The following is a 14,712-nucleotide window of genomic DNA, read 5'->3' on the forward strand; positions in this document are numbered from 1 at the left end:
GGGAGGATTCAGACCACTCGATATTTTCCAGATTGTTACATTACAACCTTACAACCCCCCCCTTAATCTACACACAGTACCCTATAATGACAAAGCAAAAACTGTTTAGTTATTTTTGCAAATGTATTAAAATAAAAAAATGGAAACATAAGTATTCAGACCCTTTATTCAGTACTTTGTTGAAGCACCTTTGGCAGCGATTACAGCTTTGAGTCTTCTTGGGTGTGACGCTACAAACTTGGCACACCTGTATTTGAGGAGTTTCTCCCATTCTTCTCTGCAGATCCTCAAGCTCTGTCAGGTTGGATGGGGAGTGTCGCTGCGCAGCCATTTGCAGACCTCTCCAGAGATGTTGGATCGGGTTCAAGTTCGGGCTCTGGCTGGGCCACTCAAGGACATTGAAACATGTCCCGACGCCACTCCTGCGTTGTCTTGGCTGTGTGCTTAGGGTCGTTGTCCTGTTGGAAAGTGAACCTTCACCCCAGTCTGAGGTCCTGAGTGCTCAGGAGCAGGTTTTCATCAAGGATCTCTGAACTTTGCGCTGTTCATCTTCGCCTCGATCCTGACTAGTCTCCCTGTCCCTGCTGCTGAAAAACAACCCCACAACATGATGCTGCCACCACCATGCTTCACCGTAGGGATGGTTCCAGGTTTCCTCCAGATGTGACGCTTGGCATTCAGGCAAAAGACTCAATTGATTTCATCACACCAGAAAGTCTTGATTCATGGTCAGAGTCCTTTAAGTGCCTTTTGGCAAACTCCAAGCGGGTGTCATTTACTGAGGAGTATCTTCCATCTGTCCACTCTATCATAAAGGCATGATTGTTGGAATGCTGCAGAGATGGTTGTCCTTCTGGAAGAATCTCCTATCTCCACAGAGGAACTCTGGAGCTCTGTCAGAGTGACCATTGGGTTCTTGGTCACCTCCTCTACCAAGGCCCTTCTCAGATTGTTCAGTTGGCCTGGCGGCCAGCTCTAGGAGGAGTTTTGGTGATTCCAAACTTCTTCCATTTAAGAATGATGGAGGCCACTGTGTTCTTGGGGACCTTCAATGCTGCAGACATCTTTTGAAACGCTTCTCCAGATTTGTGCCTCGACGCAATCCTGTCTCAGAGCTCTACAGACAATTCCTTCGACCTCATGGCTTGGTTTTTGCTCTGACATGCACCGTCAACTCAGGGACCATATTTAGACAGGTGTGTGCCTTTCCAAATCATTTCCAATCAATTGAACGTACCACAGGTGGACTCCAATCAAGTTGTAGAAACATCAAGGATGATCAATGGAAACAGGATGCAGCTGACCTCAATTTTGAGTCTCATAGCAAAGGTGTCTCATAAGCACAGCTAAGACAATGCAGGAGTGGCTTCGGGACAAGTCTCTGAATGTCCTTGAGGGGCCCAGCCAGAGCCCAGATTTGAACATCTCTGGAGAGACCTGAAAATAGCTGTGCAGCAAACACTCCCCATCCAACCTGACAGAACTTGAGAGGATCTGTAGAGAAGAATGGGAGAAACTCCCCAAATACAGGTGTGCCAAGCTTATAGCTTTGCATTGTCATTATGGTGTATTGCGTTTCGATTCATTAGGGGCAAAAAACTATTTCATACATTTTAGAATAAATCAAATCAAATTTATTTATATAGCCCTTCGTACATCAGCTGATATCTCAAAGTGCTGTACAGAAACCCAGCCTAAAACCCCAAACAGCAAGCAATGCAGGTGTAGAAGCATAATAAGGCAGAATAAGGCTGCAACCTAACAAAATGTGGAGAAACTCTTAATACTTTCCAAAGGCACTGTATATGGGGAATACAATCATCCCAGCTCTGCAGATTTTGCTGTGAGGAGACAGAATCTTTAGATCATTTGTTTTGGTACTGTCCATACGTAGCTTGTTTTTGGTCGCAGGTTCAGGAATGGCAACATTTACCTGGAGCGAACTCTGCAAATAGCACTGCTGGGTGATTTAAAAAGTCATCGTCAAATCGATTAATAATACATTTTTTGCCAAGAGTTATTGTGTCTTTAAATTTACAATAGGTTGAATAGAAATGTTCAGGACTTTGTGAAACATCACAGCACAGTTGAAAAATATATGGCAAATAGAAATCAAAACTGCATGTGTTCTGGGATAGATGGGAGGGGTTGAGTGGAGCTGAAGGATGGGACTAAAAACAAACAAAAGATAACTATTGTAAACTGTGTCCATAAAATGTATATAGTATGTTAAAGCAGGAAGTAGAAGCCTAAGAGTTGTCGCAATTTGTGGGATTACATTCGATTAGACAGATTGAAATTATACGTGAAATCTCACGGAATAGTTGAATGATATATATGTTGAGTAGAATTCCGAAGAGGGTGTCCAGCAGAGATAGGTGGGATGGGCTTAGGGTTGGGATGTGCAATTGGAAACAAGTGGGAGTGGAGTTGCTGTGCGGGAGATAGAATGATGGTAAAAGATAAGTCAAAAATAAAGTCAAAATAAAACATAATAAAAAGTTTGAATGACACTGAGGAGTAGCGGTTTTTTTCAGTTAATGCCGGTTTGCCTGAGGCTGATGCCGTGCAGGTGTTTGTACACATGCATATACACACACTCACATTCAAAACACACACACGTATGTAGTGCCAGACATGCATTCAAACATATACAGTTGGCGTTGCTGTTAGGATTTTAGTTGTCCTTGATGTCCTTTTTTTTTCTTGCATTGTTGTTTGCTGTTTTCTTTTTTCTCTTTAGTTTATTTTCTTGGTTGTTTATGCATTGGGGGGGTTCTTGGGGGTGGGGATTGGAATTCATTGCATTAACTTTTTCTTGGGTGGGGTCTCGAATGATTGAGGGACAGATATTGGGGAACTGTGGGGGGTCTTGGAGAGTCCGGGTCTCCGTTTTTTTGGCCTGGTGGGTCATCTGTCGAGGTGCCCTTGAGCAGGGCGTTGACCCTGAATATAAGATCAGCGTCAACTCACCATCAGTACGACCAAGAATATGTTTTTCGCGATGCGGATCCTGTGTTCTGCCTTACAACCAGTGTAACCGAGTGGATCACATGCAGCGACCAAAAAAAAAAACGACTCAGAAAAAGAGGGAAACGAAGCGGTCTTCTGGTCAGACTCCGGAGACGGGCACATCGTGCACCACTCCCTAGCATTCTTCTTGCCAATGTCCAGTCTCTTGACAACAAGGTTGATGAAATCCGAGCAAGGGTAGCATTCCAGAGGGACATCAGAGACTGTAACGTTCTCTGCTTCACGGAAACATGGCTAACTGGAGAGACGCAATCCGAAGCGGTGCAGCCAGCGGGTTTCTCCACGCATCGCGCCGACAGGAACAAACATCTTTCTGGTAAGAAGACGGGCGGGGGCGTATGCTTTATGGCCAACGTGACATGGTGTGATGAAAGAAACATACAGGAACTCAAATCCTTCTGTTCACCTGATTTAGAATTCCTCACAATCAAATGTAGACCGCATTATCTACCAAGAGAATTCTCTTCGATTATAATCACAGCCGTATATATCCCCCCCCAAGCAGACACATCGATGGCTCTGAACGAACTTTATTTAACTCTCTGCAAACTGGAAAGGATTTATCCGTAGGCTGCATTCATTGTAGTTGGGGATTTTAACAAGGCTAATCTGAAAACAAGACTCCCTAAATTTTATCAGCATATCGATTGCGCAACCAGGGGTGGAAAGACCCTGGATCATTGTTACTCTAACTTCCGTGACGCATATAAGGCCCTGCCCCGCCCCCCTTTCGGAAAAGCTGACCATGACTCCATTTTGTTGATCCCTGCCTACAGACAGAAACTAAAACAAGAAGCTCCCACGCTGAGGTCTGTCCAACGCTGGTCTGACCAAGCTGACTCCACACTCCAAGACTGCTTCCATCACGTGGACTGGGAGATGTTTCGTATTGCGTCAGACAACAACATTGACGAATACGCTGATACGGTGTGCGAGTTCATTAGAACGTGCGTTGAAGATGTCGTTCCCATAGCAACGATTAAAACATTCCCTAACCAGAAACTGTGGATTGATGGCAGCATTCGTGTGAAACTGAAGGCACGAACCACTGCTTTTAAATCAGGGCAAGGTGTCTGGTAACATGACTGAATACAAACAGTGCAGCTATTCCCTCCGCAAGGCTATCAAACAAGCTAAGCGCCAGTACAGAGACAAAGTAGAATCTCAATTCAACGGCTCAGACACAAGAGGTATGTGGCAGGGTCTACAGTCAATCACGGACTACAGGAAGAAACCCAGCCCAGTCACGGACCAGGATGTCTTGCTCCCAGGCAGACTAAATAACTTTTTGCCCGCTTTGAGGACAATACAGTGCCACTGACACGGCCTGCAACGGAAACATGCGGTCTCTCCTTCACTGCAGCCGAAGTGAGTAAGACATTTAAACGTGTTAACCCTCGCAAGGCTGCAGGCCCAGACGGCATCCCCAGCCGCGCCCTCAGAGCATGCGCAGACCAGCTGGCCGGTGTGTTTACGGACATATTCAATCAATCCCTATACCAGTCTGCTGTTCCCACATGCTTCAAGAGGGCCACCATTGTTCCTGTTCCCAAGAAAGCTAAGGTAACTGAGCTAAACGACTACCGCCCCGTAGCACTCACATCCGTCATCATGAAGTGCTTTGAGAGACTAGTCAAGGACCATATCACCTCCACCCTACCTGACACCCTTGACCCACTCCAATTTGCTTACCGCCCAAATAGGTCCACAGACGATGCAATCTCAACCACACTGCACACTGCCCTAACCCATCTGGACAAGAGGAATACCTATGTGAGAATGCTGTTCATCGACTACAGCTCGGCATTCAACACCATAGTACCCTCCAAGCTCGTCATCAAGCTCGAGACCCTGGGTCTCGACCCCGCCCTGTGCAACTGGGTACTGGACTTCCTGACGGGCCGCCCCCAGGTGGTGAGGGTAGGCAACAACATCTCCTCCCCGCTGATCCTCAACACTGGGGCCCCACAAGGGTGCGTTCTGAGCCCTCTCCTGTACTCCCTGTTCACCCACGACTGCGTGGCCATGCACGCCTCCAACTCAATCATCAAGTTTGCGGACGATACAACAGTGGTAGGCTTGATTACCAACAACGACGAGACGGCCTACAGGGAGGAGGTGAGGGCCCTCGGAGTGTGGTGTCAGGAAAATAACCTCACACTCAACGTCAACAAAACTAAGGAGATGATTGTGGACTTCAGGAAACAGCAGAGGGAACACCCCCCTATCCACATCGATGGAACAGTAGTGGAGAGGGTAGCAAGTTTTAAGTTCCTCGGCATACACATCACAGACAAACTGAATTGGTCCACTCACACAGACAGCATCGTGAGGAAGGCGCAGCAGCGCCTCTTCAACCTCAGGGGGCTGAAGAAATTCGGCTTGTCACCAAAAGCACTCACAAGCTTCTACAGATGCACAATCGAGAGCATCCTGGCGGGCTGTATCACCGCCTGGTATGGCAACTGCACCGCCCTCAACCGTAAGGCTCTCCAGAGGGTAGTGAGGTCTGCACAACGCATCACCGGGGGCAAACTACCTGCCCTCCAGGACACCTACACCACCCGATGCTACAGGAAGGCCATAAAGATCATCAAGGACATCAACCACCCGAGCCACTGCCTGTTCACCCCGCTGTCATCCAGAAGGCGAGGTCAGTACAGGTGCATCAAAGCTGGGACCGAGAGACTGAAAAACAGCTTCTATCTCAAGGCCATCAGACTGTTAAACAGCCACCACTAACATTGAGTGGCTACTGCCAACACACTGTCAATGACACTGACTCTACTCCAGCCACTTTAATCATGGGAATTGATGGGAAATGATGTAAATATATCACTAGCCACTTTAAACAATGCTACCTTATATAATGTTACTTACCCTACATTGTTCATCTCATATGCATACGTTGATACTGTACTCTATATCATCGACTGCATCCTTATGTAATACATGTATCACTAGCCACTTTAACTATGCCACTTGGTTTACATACTTATCTCATATGTATATACTGTACTCGATACCATCTACTGTATCTTGCCTATGCTGCTCTGTACCATCACTCATTCATATATCCTTATGTACATATTCTTTATCCCCTTACACTGTGTATAAGACAGTAGTTTTTTTTGGAATTGTTAGTTAGATTACTTGTTGGTTATTACTGCATTGTCGGAACTAGAAGCACAAGCATTTCGCTACACTCGCATTAACATCTGCTAACCATGTGTATGTGACAAATAACATTTGATTTGATTTGATTTGACCCTGGATACTTCTGTGTGTCGCTCTGAATGGGAGTCTGTTGGATGACTGGTGTGGTGTAGTTGTTGAGCGGCTTCACTGCAAGTATATTTGTATGTCTCGGATATTCAATAAAATAAAATAAAGTTGTCCATTAGTTTACTCCAATTAGGGGAGGTATGGTAGGGTTAGGGGAAAATATATATTTTACAGAGTTACAAAAATATATACAATAAAAGAAAAAAAGAGGATTGGAAATGATGTATTAATTATACTGATGGAAGCCACAATCCATCTGCAATATTAAAGCTGATCCACCCCCTAACAATAAGAATGCACGGCTTGAAGTAGGGTTGTAGAGAGAAGATGATATCAAAACAGAAGGTAGATCATTCAACTTAAATAGCATATCTGTGATATGGTCATGTAAAAGGTAGATTTCAGGGTACTTGAAATGATGCTGGTAAATAACTGGATGATACAGAGTCTGGAGTCACATGATGCAGTAGCTACTTCGGGACGCAACAGAAGGAAATGACAGAATACTAGAAAAAACAATATTTCCAAATGTTTCTTGCAATGTTAATCACAAGGCGTGAAAAACAGTTTAACAAATAACATGTAAACAGCATCAAAACAGCACCATGAAATTAACAAAGTGTGGGTGGGGGGGGGGATCAATAAATAAAAGTCTAATTAAAGCAGTAAGTCTCAATCAATAAGACATTTACAGAAGCTCAACATTCTCATTTTCATTCAGTTTGATCAGGCATGGGAGCTGGAAAAGATCCCAGAGAGATAGAGAGACCGAGAAAAAGAGAAAGATACTCAGTGTTTGCCAAACGGTAGGGAACACCTTCCTAATATTGAGTTGCACAAGTGTTGCATGGTCAGGGGCAGACTATTCAAGCGTGTCGTTCAGTTGAAACTTGACACGGACACAAAAAGCGTTCCACAGGGATGCTGGCCCATGTTGACTCCAATGCTTCCCACAGTTGTGTCACGTTGGCTGGACGTCCTTTTGGGTGGTGGGCCATTCTTGATACACACGGGAAACTGTTTTGCGGGAAAAACCCAGCAGCGTTGCAGTTGACACCTACTACCACAGCCCGTTCAAAAGCGCTTAAATATTTTGTCTATTCACCCTCTGAATGGCACGCATACACAACCCGTGTCTCAATTGTCTCAACGCTTCAATATCTATCCTCCCCTTCATCTCCACTGATTGAAGTGGGTTTATCAAGTGACATCAATAAGGAATCATAGCTTTTACCTGGATTCACCTGGTCAGTCTACAGTATGTCATGGAAAGAGCTGTTTTCAATACTCAGTGTAGAGAGAGAGACAGAGAAACTGACAACAGCAAGAGAGAGAGAGAGAAAGAGGATAAGAGAGCCACAATGAGAGACATTATTCCAAGCAAGGTGAAGTGTAATTTCACAGATCTACCCACAGAGTAAGAGCCACACTACCCACACAGGACAGGTCCGATAATGATAGCCCTCTTCCCACTCTACCTCCGGGGCAGTAGCAGTTAGCTGGAGTGGCTCAGGCCCTGGAAGACACATCCAGGCATGGAAACAAGTACAGCTCTCTCCCACACTAGGTCCAAAGTAACATGAGAAGCTGCTCCTGCAGTTCTCAAGTCTTCACCCAGACTCAGAACCAGCCCCGGGATAGACCCAGTTTGGCCCTATGGAGCCCATAGTTACTTCATGATCCCCACAGTGAGTGGATGGCAGAGGAGAGCCTTATAGAGCCTTACTAGGAGCGGACATGTCACTCTGTGGCTGGATCTTTAAGTGGCCAACATGCTCTCACAGTCTCACGTCAGAATTAGACGTTCATCCATGTTTCTCAAACGTCAAAATTCAAAGTGTTTAAGATTAAGTTTAGGCATTAACTCAGAATTCTTAAGGTTAGGCATCAACTCTGAATGGTTAAGGGAAAGGTTTGGGATAGGCTTAAAACAAAAATATAAAAAATGACTTTCTATTGCTGGATTCGAACTTGCAAACTTTGGAATCAGAGGCAGATGCTTACGCCCATCCGCCATCCCAGCCCACAACACCCAAGAAAAACCGAAACATACTTGAAGATAACAGTGCTCACTGTTGCCCCAGTGGCCGGTTTCCAAGTCATCTCCAGATGTCCTCAGACAGATGGACGTCGAATACTGGCTTGTATAATGGGTGACCTGGCTGAAGGGGCTGTGGGTTTGGAAGAGACTGGTAAAATCCTAGGGTTTGACAACACTTACTGCGCATGGGTCACAGTGGTAGCGACTAGCTAGAAGAGTGACATGAAAACGGGGTGAGAAAGGTTGGAAGTCGGAGCCGCGGAAGTGCACTGCGATGAAATAGAGTTTGCACTTCCGGCGTCAACATTTGTACAATAATAAGCACATACCATCTGCTGGGTCAGCTGAGAAATGGTCCGGTCTTTACTCCTCAGCTCCTCTCTCAGCTCCTGCACCTCCTTCAACAGCTCCTCCACCTATAACACAAACAAAGACAGTTCAGTACAGCCGCACTGATTTATTTGACCCCTAACGGCCTTAAACACACATTTCTATTCCTGACTCATCTCCACCCGTCCACCGCAGGGCTGCCAAGATCTGAGCCAGAATCCAATTTGTGAATTCATCCAGAGGATAGCACGGAATAAGGGGGAGGTCGATCAGCCGATCATGGGCCAGAGTCACAAACCATGAACCTGGCTGTGAAGTCTCCCTGCAGGAGGGAGAGATGGAGAGAGCCAGTGAATGCGAGAGCGAGAGAGAGAGAGCGCGCATGTTTGGAAAGCTAGAAGACGACGGAGAGGGGGACATGCCCTCGAATGAGAATCCAAAACACCTGTCGGGATGGGAGAGAGTGATGATAAGCTTGGTCCGTGGTCAAAGGCAGCACATCAGAGGCTCAGCGCCACGGAGGTACCCTGCAGCTTTAATGGGCCTCAGCCAAACACAGAGCGGGAACCCTAGGACCAGGCAGACACGCTGCATTCTGATGCGTTCCCAGCCCAGCCGGGCTCCCTCTGGCCCGGCCGCTACCCACTCCCTTCCCCGGTCCCTAAACTCCATGCACTCCAGCCCAGACAATCACACACAGTCCCTGCGTGACCGAAAAAAGTGTGTATAAATGGCTATACAATTTAATGCAGAAATGCATTGTAAATGCCTGCTGGCGCCAATGCCCCCTTCTCTGTGTGACAGTGCATGCTAGAGAATATGGACAGCACTCAGGGTGATCCCGTTTTGGAGCCTTCACCATCCATGTCAATGCTATCATACAGCAGGGCTCTGCTTGCTTTCAGGGATAGAGATGAGAGGTGTGGGTTTGGGCTCTGCCAGGTTGTTAGGGTCCTTAATGTCTTTGTGGTTCAGGGTGGTTAATCTCCCCCTCCTCCTCCCCCTCCACTGCCCCAGACAGACATGCTGGGAGAGCAAGGCTAAGCTGGAAGAGCCAGAGAACATTGGCCCAGCTGTACACAGGTTTGCAGTGTTTACAGGTTAGGTCAGGAGGAGGTTGAGACTTGGCCATTGTGATGTCGAGAGGAGAAGGAACAGAACAGACTTCCCTTTGCTTGACTCCGTCAAGAGAGATTAAAAGGTTAAAAAAAGAAGAAATGTGCCCCCGAACACACAGTCAATTGCAAACACGCACAATAAACACACACAATAACAGGAAATTGGATTCCAGGTTCAAAAAACGTAATATGCCTGGCAAACAAGCATACACACATACAAACAGACCTAGAGCTGACACGGCAACAAAGATAACCTGAGAATGGAGAACGGCGGACAAAAATAGGGTATGCACACAAACAACAAAAAGGAAAACAAACCAAAGCGCTCAGGCCATGTGAACACAAACAGAAGATGGGCACTGGAAACACGAGGACAAACAGGGCCTTGGACAAACATCTATAACATGGGCATAATCCACTGTCTACACGGGGTTTGTTTGACAGTACACTTCCTACTACTGTGTGTGTGCGGTGTTAAACAGTGGGTCTTACCTGTCGAGCTTGAATTGGGTCCCGTCTGGATTCTGGACTCAAGGTATCCAGAATCAGAGTGTGGTCCATATCACTACCATCCTCCATCTATACAAGAACACCAAAACATACACGGCTCATATTAGGCTTGTGGATTGCCGGCTAACTCAGATGTCAGAGAGAGCGTGTCTGTTAAATATGACTAGAATGTCATATTCATGTTGGCCAACTACCATATACCTTTGAGCACTCTTTGTTTTGGTATAAAGAGCCAGTGTTTGGCTGTGGCAGGGCTTATAACAGAAGGCTAAAGGCTGGCTCGCCAACAACAGGAACTGTAACCCAACATTATCATAGCTGCGTTTTGTATCTTCGTGACTCTTACACACTGAACTGAATTAACTCTCCAAATCTCCTACCGCCTTCAATCCACCCCCTGGTCGGGCCAAATGATGCCAGGAGTGGTTTTAGCGTGTCAAGCTAACAAAAGCACTCAGAGTGCTCACACACTGCTCAGTGAGCCAGCGAGGGCCAGCAGTTTGAAGGCATCAAGTGCTATTTAACACAGTGACAGGGGCCATTTTTAGAGAACACCCTCAGTTTGATAGAGCCGTGAAGATGAAGAGTGACGTCAGTTGATCACTGAGATTTCCGTATGTTCCTACCACGACAATGGCCTTTTTCTATAACCCTCTTTTTTAATAGCAGCTCGAACAAAAATAACAGTTAATAGCAGTTCAGAACTTTTTGTTTTTTTATCCCTTATATTTCTATGAAGAAACCAATGATCAGCCGTAAGCTCTTTACATGAATTACAAAATAGGCCTTATTTTCAACAGAGAGGTCAGGAAGAAAGTGCATGAGTAATGACATGGGCTACAGTCGCTACATTCAAAGTGCTCTTTATGTCAAATCAGGCTTTCAAGAACGCTATTCTGACACAAATTGTCACACAATCCACATTTCAACAACCCACTAGCGCTACTAAACGTGTGACAGAGCTGTGGAGAAGAGGACGATTTCGCATCATGAGAGGAATCAGTGTCGAAAAAGTCTACCAGGGGTTGTGTCATCCCAGCGCATAGACGGGAGGGAGTCTCTAAGCTGCTTTTCAGTTGGACCACACTGCCCAGCGTCCACGAACGGAAATCAGTTCGGAGGTTTTTGGATCAGAGATCTGATGAACATTAGATTTGCAATGACATGGAACCCTTAGACAAGGGGTTATTCGTTGCAGACATGTAGACACAGACACCACTCAGATCATGATATTTCTATAAATTGGGAGACATATGTCGAGGAGGGAGAAATGTTAAAAGAACACAATAAGAAGAATCAAATCTACAGTCAAGGGCCTGTAAAAATAAAGGATCAATGAAATCCACACCAATATTTGTCTAGTCAGTGTGTCCAGTCCAGCTCCCATCAGAGTCGGGCTGTTTCAAATGGCACCCTTTTCCCTATATAGTGCCCTACTTTTGACCAGGGGTCATAGGGCCCAGGTCAAAAGTAGTGCACCATGTAGGGAATAGGGTGCCATTTGGAATGTACTCACTGTCTCCTCTTCTGGCTCCCTGTTGCTCGCCACAGGCGCTTTCAACGGTAGGCCAGAAAACAAGCCGCGCGCCAACCAATAACAGCCTCGCGCAAATCAGACGCCTCCGATCGCCACCACATTTATCTCCCGTCCCTCGCAGACAGAGACGCATTAGCCTTTAGCGGCATCCGAAATCTCACCACAGCCTCGGATATCGTGGCTGGAGTGTTGGGGAAATCGGCTGCTTTCATTATTGATTCTGTCAGATTGTCACACGAGATAATAATTATCTGTGGGACATGGATGGGGCCGTGTAAATCTATGATGCGAGTGTTGACAATAGCCCTACGGGACTGCAGTGGGACAAAAACAATCACTGTTTTGATGCAAAGATATATCAATGATAGGAGGGCAGTAAGCCCTGCTATCAGGCTGTGGTCCTTGGAATAGTCTCAAATGGCACCCTATCCCCTATATAATGCACTACTTTTGAACAGTTGTTACTGTAGTGAGCCTACTGTTATACACAGCGTAGGGACAAGATCCCCAAATGTCACAGAAGATGTTCGTGGCCAGTCACTCTCCTCCTAAACTCCCTGGCTGAGATACTATGTCCCAACTTAACACCGCAGATATGTTCAAAACAGTATCTGCATCCCAAATGGAACCCTATTTCCAACAGTGCCCTCAGAAAGTATTCACACCCCTCGACTTATTCCACATTTGGTTGTTACAGCCTGAATTTAAAAAATGGGTTAAATTGAGATTGTGGGGCGTTGTGTGTAGGCCAGTGACACAATGTCAAAGTCATTGTTTTAGTACATTTTTACAAATTAATAAAACATTAAAAGCTGAAATGTCTTGAGTCAGTAACCCCTTGTTATGGCAAACCTAAATACATTTAAGAGCAAAAATGTGCACATACGTTGCATGGACTCTATGTGGAATAATAGTGTTTAACATTACTTTTTGAACGACTACCTCGTCTCTGTACTTCACACATCCCTTCAGTCGAGCAGTGAATTTCAAACACAGTTTCGAGCATAAAGACCAGGGACGTTTTCCAGTGCCTCGCAAAGGGCACCTAAAAACTGTAAGAGAGTTTAAATGGCTGTCAAAGGAGAAAACCGAGGATGGATCAACATTGCAGTTACTCCACAATACTAACTTAATTGACAGAGTGAAAAGAAGGAAGCCTGTACAGAATGAAATATTTTAAAACATGCATCCTGTTTGAAATAAGGCACTTAAGTTTTTAAAAAAAAGTTTAAAAAAAAATGAACACAGTGTTGTGTTTGGGGAAAATCCAACAACACATCACTGAGTTCAACTCCTCATATTTTCAAGCATGGTGGTGGCTGCATCATGTTACGATTATGTTTGTTAGTTATTGGCAATGAGATTTTTGGGGGGATAAAAAGAAACGGAATAGAACTAAGCCCAGGCAACATTTGACTTGGTTCAGTCTGCTTTCCAACAGACACTGGGAGACAAATTCACCTTTCAGCAGGACAATAACCTAGTATACAAGGCCAAATATACATTGGAGTTTCTTACCAAGAGGATGTTGAATGTTCGTTCCTGAGTGGACTAGATACAGTTTTGAATTAAAACGGCTTGAAAAAGGCTGTCTAGCAATGATCAACAACAAACTCCACAGCGCCTGCAGAATTTTAAAAAGAAAATTTTTAAAAAAAGTGCAAATATTGTACAATCCAGGTGTGGAACGCTTACCCAAAAAGACTCACAGCTGTAAATCGCTGGAAAAGGTGAATCTAACATGTATTGACTCAGGGGTGTGCATACTTGTGTAAATGAGATATTTCTGTATTTCATTTCCCAAAAAATAAGCAACAATTTCAAAAAACTAGTTTCCACTTTGTCATTATGGTGTATTCTGTGTAGATGGGTGAGATAAAAATGTAAAAAAAATCTATTTAATCCATTTTGAATTCAGGCTGTGACAAAATGTGGAATAAGTCAAGGGTTATGAATACTTTCTGAAGACATTGTATGTAGTGCACTGCTGGTCAAAGGTAGTGCACTACATATGGAATAGGATGCCATTTGGGACGCATACAGTATTTGCCCCCCTGCTTTCTCTGGGTACTACATGGGAGCGGGAGATGAATTAACAATCAATAGGAACACGGTTGATAATGCACAGATGATAATAGTTACAGCCTGGAACTCTCTCATCAAAATACAACGGGGTCCGAAATTGACACTCTTGTAGGACCTATGCCAAGAAGCATTGAAGCAGTTCTGGCTCGTGGTGCCCCAACGCCCTATTAATACCCTTGGTATACTGTATGCTCAACATTTCTTTTAAAGTATATTATTTTATACTAATACGATTACTCTTAAGAAATAGATTTGGTTTAACAATATATACAGTACCAGTCAAAAGTTGACACCAACTCATTCAAGGGTTTTTCTTTATTTTTACTATTTTCTACGTTGCAGAATAGTGAAGACATCAAAACTATGAAATAACATATGGAATAATGTAGTAACCCCAAAAAAGTGTTAAATTAAATATATTTTATATTTGAAATTCTTCAAAGTAGCCACTCTTTGCCTTGATCACAGCTTTGCACACTATTGGCATTCTCTCAACCAGCTTCATTCAACCAACCAGCATTCCAATTAACAGGTGTGCCTTGTGGAATTTATTTCCTTTTTAATGCGTTTGAGCCAATCAGTTGTGTTGGTATACAGAAGATATTTGGTAAAAGACCAACTCCATATTATGGCAAGAAACGACAGTACATCAATACTTTAAGACATGAAGGTCAGTGAATCCGGAAAATTTCAAGAACTTTGTAAGGTTCTTCAAGTGCAGTCGCAAAAACCATCAAGTGCTATGATGAAACTGGCTCTCATGAGGACCGCCA

At 44.7% G+C, this 14,712-nt stretch overlaps 1 protein-coding gene across 5 annotated transcripts in view; it reads right to left on the reverse strand.

Moving 5' to 3' along the window:
• The window catches only part of ccser2b (coiled-coil serine-rich protein 2b), a 103,567-nt gene that overhangs the window by 27,263 nt on the left and 61,592 nt on the right, over nt 1-14,712 (reverse strand). For all 5 annotated transcript variants that reach the window (XM_042305952.1, XM_042305951.1, XM_024387687.2 and 2 more), the window contains exons 7-8: nt 10,300-10,386; nt 8,689-8,775 (exon numbers count right to left, since the gene is read on the reverse strand). In XM_042305952.1, the coding sequence (XP_042161886.1) occupies nt 8,689-8,775; nt 10,300-10,386 (174 nt within the window). The remainder of the gene's footprint in view (nt 1-8,688; nt 8,776-10,299; nt 10,387-14,712) is intronic.

The sequence above is a fragment of the Oncorhynchus tshawytscha genome, linkage group LG25, assembly GCF_018296145.1.
Source record: "Oncorhynchus tshawytscha isolate Ot180627B linkage group LG25, Otsh_v2.0, whole genome shotgun sequence".
NCBI lineage: Eukaryota > Metazoa > Chordata > Actinopteri > Salmoniformes > Salmonidae > Oncorhynchus > Oncorhynchus tshawytscha.